This window comes from Meleagris gallopavo, chromosome 7 (genome assembly GCF_905368555.1).
Source record: "Meleagris gallopavo chromosome 7, MGAL_WU_HG_1.1, whole genome shotgun sequence".
NCBI classification, from domain to species: domain Eukaryota; kingdom Metazoa; phylum Chordata; class Aves; order Galliformes; family Phasianidae; genus Meleagris; species Meleagris gallopavo.
The window spans coordinates 6025765-6038982 of NC_139410.1; the positions used below are offsets into that span (position 1 = coordinate 6025765).

Sequence of the window (13218 nt, forward strand, 5' to 3'; positions counted from 1 at the left end):
GAAAAAGCAAAAGAACAGATAACTGCAGTTAAGTGCCTCCAGCAGCCAGTTAATCATTGTGCAAAACTATCTCACAGCAATAATCCACACATTTGCTGGAAGCTGACACCTGGTTTGAATGCTCACCTGCTTGCAGGCAGATGATGAGTTTCCAGCTGTCAAGTGATGACAGGCTGACACAGGATTTTAATAGGTCTGTTGTAGCTCCTAGATCATCTTTTAGCTCATGCAGCAGGTATGCAAAGCTCCTGTGTCCATTCTGTACTCTTTGTCTATGAAAGACCCTTGTACTGTGGATTGACTGCCCAGCCTACTAATATTACTTGCTGAACATCCTTCAGAGCCTGCTGATGAACATGAAATCATTTTCCTACATGTTTTCCACTCTGCTTGGCCACCAGCTGTGGTCAGGGCAATAACTCTGAGGATGTACCGTGATGCCAGCTTTCCAACAGCAACCAAAATCTCCTTGCCAGAGGGACCAGTGCTCAGCTGTGAGAGATTGGCTTCTCTCTGTTGCAGTTGGCAGAGACATGGTTTATATTAGCTTCAGATCTGGCTCAAGATGAGTGGAAAGGAAGATGATCCAAAACTTTTTGATCTGCTTTACCATTCAAAACTTATTTTGGTCCATACACAGTTCATGCTGCACCACTCAGTATAACAGGCTGTTAATCCTAACAACTTGGCTCATCAAAAGCTTTTCTGTCCTCCCTCATTACCGTGGCAATGAATGGTACAATTTCACACTCTTATCCTTCTTAAAGCATCTGTGAGAGAGGCACCTGTATGGAGAACTATTCACTATACACTGAACATTAGCTGGAATCAGTGGAATGAATAACAAACGGAACAGCTGGATAGCAATCTGTAGGAACAAAGCTCATAAACCTAGAGGCTTTTTTTGCCCAATAAATATATTTTCTAAGTTCTGCTGCACTGTCTGCATGTAAACACCTGCAGAACAAGCCAAGGCTCATATTTAACCCAAGTCCTGCCAAACCCAGTCTCATTTCTACCTTTAGTAGTAAAAGAGAGACAGCAAATTTTACAGGAAGACAGAAACCCCATAAACTTACATATCCTTATTGTAGCAGGGGTAAGGCATGGCCTGGACTTGAACAGCTATTTCCTCTAGCTTCTTGCCAGTCTGCAGCTGAATAATGGCTCTTTCAATGCTGTCCTGGATATAGATAAATGCCCGGCTGTAGATCTGGCTCTGCGAGGTGGAGTTGTGTGGTCCCACAGTCCAGATGCGCTCCCTGATCCTGTTGGTGGTCTGCGTGATCCTGCTGCTCATCCTGATGGTGTAGTTGAGCACAGGAGGGAGGGCCAAAGCCCCACGAGCTGGGCTGCTCCAGCTTGATGGCAGCCTGAAAATGATACCTTGGGAAAGAAAGAAAAGGTTTCTCTTCAGAGTTGACAGAGTTGGAGCAGTACACACAGATACATAGGAACTCCTCATCTTTATAAGTCTTGTCTACATTACAGTCCATCATCCCATTTCTTTGCAGCACAAATAATGCTCAGGCGGGTAGGCTGTTAACATTCACTACCAAGGATCTGGTACTGGAAATCAAGTGTCTCTGCAGCTCCTTATACTTCCAAATGTGGTTGATGATTCTGGGTGCTAACTATACTCCAAGCCTCCACATCTTTTCCTATTGAGCATTCAAAAATGAAAGGCTCTCAAAATAAGCAGCTGTGTTGGAAAAACCCTGCTGTTAACATGGACTGTCACAAATCTGTCGGGTATGTCCCTTATCGCATGCACCTCTCATGAGTATACCTATCTGTACTCCATCAACAGAGCTCACACAGTGGTGCTGTAAAATACATACCTCAGGAGCGTGGCATTGACAATGGTTCATGGCCTATACACGTATTTTTGTGCACACAAACGCCTGCAAAGCTGAGAAATGTGTGGGAATATAAAAGCTTTGCAAAGTCCTGCTAGGAAACTGCATGCTGTAAATACAATGGAATGGAGGACAAACATAGAGGAAAACTTTTTTTTATGGGAATAGACAAATATTATTAGGGCCTGAAGTTCAAAGAATAGAAAAAGTTTATATCTACATTTAATTATGAGGTATAAGACTAACAGGTCACAGAACTTACAAGTAAATCCTAACTGCGGAGTTCTGTGCATTCTTCAATAACTGAGACACATCCCATTATTCAAATTAGTCTAAGTTCTTATTCCCTGCAGTCTGATTTGAACCTGCAATCCGATCCCACAAATGTTAAAGGTATGACTGGAAGGATTCACGATGATCCTGCAGTGGAGGACTGGAGCACCTTAAGATCTTTACAATCATCTAATACATTCAACTGTCTCTTTTTCAGTAAAGCATCTTTTCTCTAAGGAGGCCTGAGAGAAGGCAACTCCGCCACAAAGACCTCCAAAGCACAGAGGAACTTATTTCCACTGAGAATTAACCCAGAGGAAATGCCAGATGACCAAAGACTTTCTTTACAGACAAGAGAAGGCATATACAGAACAGCACAAAACCACTGCCACAAGGAAGTCTGAGTGTGCAGTTCCCAGATCTCTTGGTGAAAATTGACTGCTGTGTGGTGGGAGCTGTGCCCACAACAGTCACAGGTGGAAAGCCAAGCCTCATAGGCTGTGCTTGCAGTCTGTACCAAGCTAACTTCAATTGACAGGGGAGACTTGAGACCCTGACACATACTTGCAAACAGTTCGTTCTTTAGGAAGAGTTCTTTAGCCATCTTTTCCATTTCCTCTAAGGTTTTGACTGCCCGAATGCGATTAAACGAGACACAGGAGGACACGTTTACTGCAAGGGTAGCTAATGTGTTCAGCTGATCAACAATGTCAGTGTTGTTCTGTAATTCCAGCCGAATATCATCTAGAAAAAAAAAAAAAAAACACAAGACCAGCAGCGTCAGTATACATAGCAAAAAAAATAAAATAAATCCATCAAATCATCATCCTGCTCTTTATACCAACAATGACACCAGGAAGGAAGAAAAGACATCACACGTAACGTTGACAAACACATTTCTGCACTTTGCGGTGCAATGAAGGCATGTTGTTGACCCAATTTTTATGTTAATCATTTGTAATGTGCTCATGAGTTTGCCTTTGGGAGGCTGCCAGCAATGTGATGTGACAGCCATCCCAAATCAGAAGTTGCCACTAACCTGCTGGGTTTCTAGACCTGTGTATGATGCTCACTATTCATTCTGCATCTTACGGTTTTTGATGTAATCAACACGTCTGCTGAGCTGCTCTGTCTCAAGGGAGAATGGGCATTATCCAAGCATATCAAGGGAAAGTTATGTCTGTTGTGCTGATGCGTGTACTAAACCTGATAATGAAGTTTAATAAAGATACTGCTGTTTGCTGGCTGTTTTAAAAGGTGACTGCATAATGCAGCGTAACTAATATGGAACAGCTGCTGCAGGCATGATGATTTTATGGGGAGTTCAGATAGGAGATGCTACTCATAAAATAACACAGGGGTCATCATGAACAGCATGTTCACATTGTTTGGACTTTAACAGACTAAAACTACTTTTGGCTCACGCTAGGTTTTTCTGGCATAGATCAGATTTATGTTGAGATGTATGGACATGCTGAAAAGTGAGTAGGGGCAATGAGACCAGCCAGGAGGGGCTGTGGGCACCATGCTGTGCACTAACAGGTAACACATCCACCAATGCCAGTAGCACTGAATCCTACAGTGCAGATCAGCGACCCTCAACTTGAAAGACCACTCAAAGCCATCAGAAAAGAGAAAATGGCATCAGGGGATATTTTATAATGATGAGTCTGGCTTCACCAGCATGGGCTCATCCCTTCCTTCCCTGCTCTGGAGAACTTTTAAGTGAAACCCTGATGCGATTCAAGTGAGCTCAGCATTTCCCATCAGAGTCCCAGGTAGCTCATTTAAAGTGATGATTATGGCTAAACAGTGTCCTCCAGTGGCCACAATCAGCAGCAGAGATTCCCATTCTACCATTCCTATGGAACTCAGGAGAAACATCTCACACAAGCCCTTTGCTTTCTAAGAGTCTTTTCCCATAGACAAACCACAAGGCTTAGAATCACATCTGAGACTGTCTCATCTCCAATCCCGGCCAGAGCAGAGCAGAACTGGAGGATGACTACAGTTTGATGACTCTGGAGCTCCCAGACATTAAGTACAAACACGAAGGTAGGGTACATGAAACAACTTACCAAGCTTGTTTATTTGACTCAGCAATTCAACTGCATCCAAATCAACCATCATCTTGATAAAAACCTGCACAAAGGGATTCTGTAGGGCATTCTGTCAACAAGCAAAGAGAAAAAGCATTTGACCACAAATCCCATAAGCTTATTTGGTGTATTGCTAAAATACAACAGACCAGCTGTCTTCAGTAGCATTTATACTTTCCTACTCCTTTCTTGACTTTCTGTTCTCCACTGTGCGTTTCAAGATGGGAAAGCATTAGCAATGAAAAGAAGAAAGATAATGTCTGCTGGAGTCAGCAGAAGATGCCTCTCGACTCTCCACGATGCATTAGACTCCCAGGGAAAAAAATCATGCATACTCTTTAATATGAGGACTAAAAGTGCAGTTAATTTCATTCAAGTGTGTTTTAAAGCCTGTGAAAACAGCCAGCACAGAATGGGTAGGGTCCAAAATTTAGTTTGGAGACTGTCTGTCAGTTTTTTATTTGGCTGAATATTCCATTATTCCACCACTGAGTGCAGTCAGCAGAGAATATTTCATTTCACTTTTGCATTTTCTGCTCTGGATTTTCTCTCTGTGCCATGGAAATTACAATGAATTCCAGCCACTGAAATTATTTTTGGATGCTTTAGAGTTTGAGAAATCTCATTTTCATAGTTTTTAAGAAAAGGTGACAATTTGTACCGTGGCAAACATGACGCATGTATGTAAAGCATTACAGCCTACTGCTTTTTGCATCCAACCAAGGCTCTTTGGGAGGGGAAAAAAATTTTATTTACATTCGCTGAGGTACAAATACATCTCCAAGCTCTTATGTGTGCACCCAGAGCTACATGCTTATTATAGATACTGTTTCATTTTCTGAAAAAGTCATTTCTTGCCTGGTCTTGGTTGGCTGGATCACTCCATCAAGCAGAAAGTTAATTTACAAACTGAAGAGCATTCCCCGCTCATCTTAGCCTTCCAGCAGCCCTCAGCAAGGCCACTGTCAGAGAGCGTATTATAGACATATCATTTCATAAAAGGGATTTGCATGGAAAGGTGCATCAGGAGTATTTCTGTGATGGGAACAGGCAGGCAGGCAAGGAAACTGAAGTGCAGGGCAGAAGCATGAGCTCAGGTGTCCCTGTCTCCAACTCCATTTTTTTCTTAGTGAAAGAAACCATCCTCCCTGTGGGACAACAGGATAGACAGTGAGATCTCATACCTTAATCATTGGAACCGTCTCGTTTAACTTAGTCAATGAATTCATGATGGCAGGAGACTTATCCAGCCATTCCTGTGACTTCAGGGCTAGATCAGCCATCTGCTTCAAGGTGGTATTAGACTATAAAAAAAAGTCCACAACAACATGTAAGTTTCAATTTATTAATTACTTATGTGAAAGCTTTAAAAAATAATTGAAGAAATTAAATAGCTGAGATTCAGTTTGGTTCCTTTAGGGTTTACTTTGCACTCTATCACTGGTTGGCAAAATTCTTCTTCAAATAAGTATTTAAAAATGCAGTTTCATACATGGCATTTGGAGCATGCCATGGGTATCAGCTTTACTCCTATCAATGGCCTGTTTGTCACTACTGGTGAGCATTCTGGGAGACATCTCTGTTACTAGCTGAAAATATGGAGGTAAAGCCTCATGAACTGAAAGCCTTAAAAAAAAAAACGTACTATAAATATTAGAGCAATTTTTTTTTTTTTGAGGTAACATTCACTTAAAGGTAAAGGGTGACACATACAACCAGCAATAGAACTACAAAAAACATAATCTGACTAATACTCCTAACAGTCAGAAAATATAGTTCTGCTTCTAAAAGAAACCAGCCTGTGCTAGACACAAATTAAAACACCTTTCAGAGGGAATATCTTCATGTAGTTTAAGCAGAGCCATACCTTTCCCATGATTGCTCGAGTTTCTGGTGTATCTGGTGTATAAAGGATCTTCCCAAACACCATTGGTTTTAAAAAAGACCAAATTAAAGCTCCAGTTGGGGTCTTGACCAGATCCAGATAGAAAGATAAACAAAACGGTGCTGCAAGGGGAGAAAAACAAATAAACTGTACTGAGCACAAGTAGATCAGACACGAGAAAGCTTGGCCCAATTTGTTGCTATGTCCAGCAAATGACTTCAGGCCTCTCTGCACTGACTGATATAATGTGTCTTGACAAAAGCAATCCATCCCCAAAATCTCCTGTTGCTGAACTCAAGACAACAAGAGTCTCATTGTTTGAGCCAGGATTCTCTGCTTGGAGGTTAAATGTAGTTTTGTGAACTCAGTGGAGCTAATCATGTCAGCACAGTTGGAAAAACTACGTATCAAGAAAAAACAGTGACCTGTCAAGTCCTAGAACTGTACCATCGACAAATGGAAGTGCTGCAGTATCAAACACTGCTGGGCTGTGCAGGCTGCTTGCCTTTTAATGCCTACAAAAATAAGCCATCAGTAATTTGGGCGAGGCAGATCTTCAACTGGCATAAACCATGAGCCCTCCAGAGAAACATCGAGATCAGTGATGGATCTCTTTGGAAATGTGAGAGTTTAGCTTTGAAACGTACTATATATATGTGAAAGCCAGACTTACTGGAATCATGAGGAATCCCATATTTCCTCATCATCTTTTGGACGTGGACATCCTCCACAGAAGTGTTTCTTACAGGGTCTCCAAAATCAGGAAGCAAGGACTCAAAGAACAGGGGTGTGATCTCCTGGTTGCAGAGAACTTTTGACATGGATTTAAATGTGCCTTGTGTTACCTTAACGTTGCTTGGTTTAAGAAGCACCTGCAGAAAAGGGGAAAAAAAAAAGCAGCACACAAATACATCATGTATGCTACAAGCATCCTGTTCTGAAGAGGAAAAAGAGATAACAGAATTAGAAGGCAAGGATTAAATACTTTTACACTGATTTATTACAAGAAGTTTGTTTGTTCAAAATGAGAGGCTTTCCTGGGAAAGCATTCTTCCTTTAAGGCTAACCTCTGCTACGTTAGAGGTTGAAAAATCATTTCAAGGTATGGGAGTCAATGTGGGTACTGCCCATAACATGTGCAGCAAGGTTATCCAGAAGCATATGTACAAGACTGTAGATCAGAAAGAGATGGGATCCAATGGTTTTAGTGCAACCTGAAGTTATTGCAGCTGGTGCAGCAGGGTTTGTACTGAATATTTTGGGCAGTCTTGAGGCTGCAGACATGGTGTAAAGCACACCAAAGCTGGAACGAATTTTTGCTCTTGACTTAAATGGTTTCGGATGGTTTGTAGTGAGAAGTTCTCCAAGTGCACTTGAATATTTTGGGGGAAGTCTACCGTCCTACAAGACAGTTCACAGAATGAGAGAATCACAGGGCATGGAAGGGACCTCTGTAAATCATCTAGTCAAATCCCAGTGATAAAGCAGGCTCCCTAGAGTAGGTTGCATAGGAAAGCATCCAGGTGGGTTTTGAATATCTCCAAAGAAGTTGACTCCACAACCTCTCTGAGCAGCTTGTTCCAGTGCTCCATCACCCAGTTGCTCATTCTCTGCATTTTTGTTCCTAGCATTCTTTCTCTCCAACCACACTGAACACATACCTGTCCCAGTGTACAAAATCTACGTGCTCCCATTAAGGCAATGCAAGAGTTCAGTAGAGATTAGTCATAGGATTTTACTGCTTTAAAAGAGGAAGCAGTAATCCATGGTTTAGTGCACCTTCAGCTTCTCAGGTAAGAAATTCCAGTGGAAACTGTTCCAATGGCATTTTACCTCCAAAGCAAATGCAGACTACACATACCTTACTCAGTGGCATCCTTCTAGACTGCTGGAGCTTTTTCAGTGAATGAATGGCTTGTAGCAATGGATCAACATCAGATTCTACCTGGTGTCGGAAATATTTCATTTTTGTCAGAAGGTTTAATATCTTGTCCATGGGTTTCTGAATTTCCTTAGAGAATAACATCTGCAAGAGGCAGGAAGGAAATCAATTACAATTTGCACGAATGTGTGTACACATGCAGGCACACGCCCCTGCTGATCTCCTGCTAATTCCAAGATGGAAACTGTGGGATGTTCAAAACTGTCAGGAGGCTTAGGGAGTGGATGTCCCATGGGAAATAAATGGGATTAGTATTTCTAAATCCCCACGTGCTTTTGCAACCATCTCCCATACACGTTACATATCCTAAATGGCACAAGTTTCCAAACACCTGCAGTTGGGAAACGTGTATTGGGTATTTACTGGGATGTAATCCAAGTTTCTAGGAGGTAGCATTTTGCACAACACAGATGTCAAACACTACAAGTGACTTTTGACCTGAGCCAAATTGATTGGCATTCTCACTTAGTAACTTTTTCCCTTCAGGATCACTTCTGTAGCATTTTAAAATGTGTATTCAATACATAGTACTCAATGAACAGTGTTCTTACTTGCTGTTTATGTTCTTGCATGCGTGGGATATTTGAATCATTTAATAATTTGGCAGTGGCAACTAGATTGGGAAAATATATTTAATGGGACATTTTTGAAGGTTTTTCTTTTCAAGGGATAAAAATAATTAGCCCAATGCCTTATTTTGGGAAGCCTGAACTCAGCTGGGAATGTTCAATAGGTTGTGACAGCACACAGGTGATACTAGCAGATAGGGAAGCATTTAGAGCAACTCCAGTGCCTTTAAATTAGGTTTGCTGGTTTACACCATCTGGGATCTTCATTTCTAACCACACTGTTACAGCATGGATATGCAATAAAGATTACAGCATGAGCAAAGCCTGATCTTTGGCTTGTGTAAATCAGCATTGCTTCTGGCCACTGCAATCCGTTCAGCCATTACGTGCAGCAGAGACTATAGAAAGTACTCTTCAAATCCAATACTAACCTTGTATAAGAAATTGTAAACGTCTAAGTGTCGTAATAGGGTGACCCCAAGGATGTACGTTTGACGAGTCCTCTCTGAAAGAGTGAGATTGCAGAACTCTTCTGCTACTATTTGCAGATGTGGGTCAGAAGGACGGATGCTACAAGACTCCAGCTGGAGAATCTGAGAAATTAACTGTGTACGAAGAAAGAAAAGATTTGTTAAGGGCTGGACTACTTGCTCCAGTATACATCATTTAATCTTGCCTCACCGTTGTTCCATCCACACTGACAGATGGAATTTCAGAAAATGCCTACTCCTACTCCAAGGGAAAAATCCTAAGGATTGTGTTTTACTGCTCAGTTTGCACAGTAGCAAAAGCTTTTGTGGTTTCTATTCACTGATGTATATGAAATCTGGAAAAGAACACAGTCTTTAGGGTTCAGTCCAGACAAGATAGCTGGGAAGAGGAAAAGCATCTGGAGCTCTGTTTTGCACATGAGGCTGAGGAAGGCAAGCTCATCTCTCATTACAGGAAGCTATTTTGGACCCCTGACTAATTTTCCAATCTTCATTAGAACTGTGCTTTTCCATCTAGACAGCAATAACTTTCAACACTGAAAACCTTGAGAACAACAACCCTGCTAGGTCCTCATTAGTCTGTTACAGTGATCTGTACCCTAGCTACAGACTGGAGCAACCATGCATCAAGCAGTCCATGGCAGTAGCAGCTTACCAGCTATCGGTGACAACCAAAGAGATCGTATGGCTCTTGTTCTCTAATGGTTGAACTGGCATCAGTGACTGCATATCTGATGACCATTTTGACTTATAACATGCTATGCTTGTGTGTCCCTGTGTTGTCTTCTCCCTGTGCAGTCAACAGGAGGTCTCACTACAATAACAACAAACTTACGTGACTGCTGTTTTCTGGGAGAGATGCTTCCAGAAGAGCATCAATACTGGTTGTGGACATTCTTGTGGTGTTTTTGAGATCCTCTTTGAGCTGGTCCACATTTTTAAACACATCTCTTAACTTTTCTGTGAATGAAATCAAACAGAAATTGATACAAGAGCTCTCTACAGATGTACAGTGACCTCAAGAGCACAGAGAGGACTTTACTTTTGGTAAAAGGTAGAAGTGCCATATATCATTGCTGATTAAAACAAAACAAAAACTTGTAAAAGAATCCTATTTCCTTAGTTTTACAGTCCGATTGTCCACCATGAGCTAAAGATGACAGGTTTAGTGAAAGGAAAGTTTGCCCAAATACAAAGACTTGGGACTTTCGGTGCTCAGAGTCTTGGAGCAGTACAGAAAAAACAAGGCTGGTCTAGCACTGCCTCTAGAATTATCCTAGACAAAGGATCCCAAGGACATGGGACATGGTGTTTGGTTATTTCATTAATTTAATCATAATAAGCAGGATTCATTTCTTAGCAGCAGCTAAACAAGTCTTGAGATTTCCAGTAGAAGTTACAATGCCAATGATGATGTTCACAAATGAACACTAAAGGAAATACAGAAAACTACCTGGAATGCTGGAGTCTGTTAAATTCTCTGTGATGTTCAACATGGAATTCAAAGCTGTCATATACTGAGGAATCTCTTGAAAGAAAGCAATTTCTGGTACATTTTCTTGAAACCTAAATTGGAAAAAAAAATAATAATAATAACCACAAATTTGGGAATATTAGAAGAAGATAAGAAGCCACTGTATAGTTTCATAAATAGAGTACTATGGCAGCCTAACTCAGCGGAAGAGCCTCACCACTTCATTTGTGCCTGGACATCTGTGGCATCTCCAATCAGTACATTCCAAAGCTCCTTGGAGACCCTTCTGCTGTTCAGTATATTGGTCACAACTTGATTGCTCAGCTCAATAGCACGGAGAAGCTGTTCATGAGATTGACTCTGTTCACAGAGTTCTCCAAAGCTAACATTAGGGAGATGGCAAATATGTTGTATTGACTTAAAGCTCTCGTAGTCACAAAGAAGTGTTGTCAGATTCCGGAGGAGAGATATCTTCAAGGAACATTTTGAAAAGGAAGACAAATGTACAAGTTAGAAGACAGAATTTTAAAAGGTAAGTTTTAAAGAGTCTAGCCGTTCCTTTGCATTTTTCTGTAGGGTTATTAGTATTATATATATTTAATTATATTTTTATTTAATCCAAAAGATCTCAAATAGAACAACTCACACCAATTATTCCTTTTGTGATAGGTGTAGCTATTTGGATATCAGCTGGTCATCCCTACAATAGCACATGAAAACAGCATATGAACAGGAACCAACTAAAAGTCAGGACTTCTGCCTCTGCCAGCTTGATGTGCAAATTACAATCCTTTGTCTAGTCTTCTACCATGGGTTTTCCTCTTTTCTGACGTCCCTCTTTACGTTATCAGTCATAGCAAGAACTGCCATCTGTTGTATGCCTGAGTACACGTTACAGAGAAGCTCATCATATCGTTTTTACAGATATAATAAGCAGTAACAGCACAGAGAACTTATCCTTTTTAAAAATATGCTTTTTCGTATTTTTTCTATTTCTCTTCTTGAGAGAGACAGAAGAAAGTGCATACATGCTACAGCTCAAACATGTATGTATGATGTGAGAAGTATTTTATTCAAGTGAGGCATTGCTAAATCCAAAGCTATGGCTAGGGAAATCCATTAATAAATATTGCTTAGGTGCTTGATCTCAGAAACTACTGCAGTGTTGTAAGGCATCTACTCTCTCAGAAAACTGAGTATACACTGTGCATAGGACTTGTATAGCAAAAAGTTCATCAGCCCAGTAATGACTTTTGAATACAGACAGAAGACGGTTTCCTTCCTAGCTTTTATCAGCTGTTCTGTGAAGACTTTTTTCTTCATATGCTGTTTTCCAAAATTTCCATTGCACATTCTTGTATCACTGCAGGATGTCCTTCAAGTCAGCATTTTAAGCAGACTCACTTTTAGCTTCAGGAGTTCTGGTATGGATGAACGTTCCTCAGAGATATTATTTTGCATAAAATAGTTTTTTTTCAGATGAGTTTGTTTCGAGAGCAGCATGATGTTTTCTGTGGGAGGATGAAAACAAAAGTTACTTGAAACAAAAACACCAGACTTGCAGAAACTTCATAGATGAGGATATTGGCACTTTCATGCCAATGCCTACTGAGCACTGTTAACTTCTAAAACATTCAGTTGGCTCAGGACCTCTGAAATCACAGTCCGAGATCTGGATTGCAACCTGCTGATCCAGTTTGAGTAGGTGCTCAGCTCCTAAGGAAACACACCCCACACTATAAACAGAACTTCCAACAGTGAGCTTCAGAGCATGCTCGGTATCTCTACTCTGTCAGCAGATAAACCTCTATTCTGTCAGCAGATAAACCTCTGAGGTTTAACAATAAGCATATATCATGAATATCTACTTGAAATATCATGCTAGTTCTCAAAATAACTGCTGTCATCTTAAGGGTACACAAAGCTTGGAAGGGAAAATAGGTTTCTATTCATAAAGATTTGTTATCTGAGTGTCAGTAACCTGTCATCACATAGAGAACAGCACACGTGCCTTTTGTATATAGCTGGATGGAAAACACATCCACAACGTGACATAACTCAAACAAAGAGGAGTCTGGCTTCCCCAAGCCTCACAGCTGCAGTTAATTGCCAGCAGATGAAAACATGTAGCACTATTCCTTCCCACCATTACACAGAACCCTTTGAAAAGTCAGACACAAACATACTGCGGCTGAGGTCCCACAACATTAATGGAATCATGATTACCTGTCAATTCGCTGTCTTCAACTTCAGTGGCATTTATTAAACACATCAGGTAAGGGTTATAGCTGTTATTCACTGTCACTTGTAAGATGGTGCTTTCAAATTCTAAAAACAGAAACCTGAAAAAATAAGGTAGGAATTTAAATCAGCTTCTCCTTCAGAAGTAAGGGATGTTAGCAAGCGACCTGTCAGCTGCACAAATGCTGCTCCTTGGCAGCTGTAAATAAGAATCCCAGATGAAGCCACGCATCTCTCACAATGTTTCCTAAGTGGATACCCATCCTGTTTTATTTCATCCATTATTTCTGCCATTATCTCCCAAAGCTGTCATTCACTCTCAAACCATAAGTAAAAGAAAACATGATGGAAAGGTTCACTGTGGACGCAATACTTAGGAAAGGCA

The 13218-nt window shown here is 40.9% G+C and overlaps 1 protein-coding gene across 1 annotated transcript in view; it reads right to left on the reverse strand.

Moving 5' to 3' along the window:
- ABCA12 (ATP binding cassette subfamily A member 12) overlaps positions 1–13218 on the reverse strand; it is a 103373-nt gene that overhangs the window by 34941 nt on the left and 55214 nt on the right. Inside the window, exons 12-24 of the mRNA XM_085228194.1 lie at positions 12819–12934; positions 11997–12103; positions 10810–11063; positions 10572–10684; positions 9954–10078; positions 9059–9232; positions 7978–8142; positions 6790–6988; positions 6099–6238; positions 5416–5535; positions 4211–4301; positions 2697–2876; positions 1080–1386 (exon numbers count right to left, since the gene is read on the reverse strand). Coding sequence (XP_085084320.1) covers positions 1080–1386; positions 2697–2876; positions 4211–4301; positions 5416–5535; positions 6099–6238; positions 6790–6988; positions 7978–8142; positions 9059–9232; positions 9954–10078; positions 10572–10684; positions 10810–11063; positions 11997–12103; positions 12819–12934 — 2091 coding nt within the window. The remainder of the gene's footprint in view (positions 1–1079; positions 1387–2696; positions 2877–4210; positions 4302–5415; positions 5536–6098; positions 6239–6789; positions 6989–7977; positions 8143–9058; positions 9233–9953; positions 10079–10571; positions 10685–10809; positions 11064–11996; positions 12104–12818; positions 12935–13218) is intronic.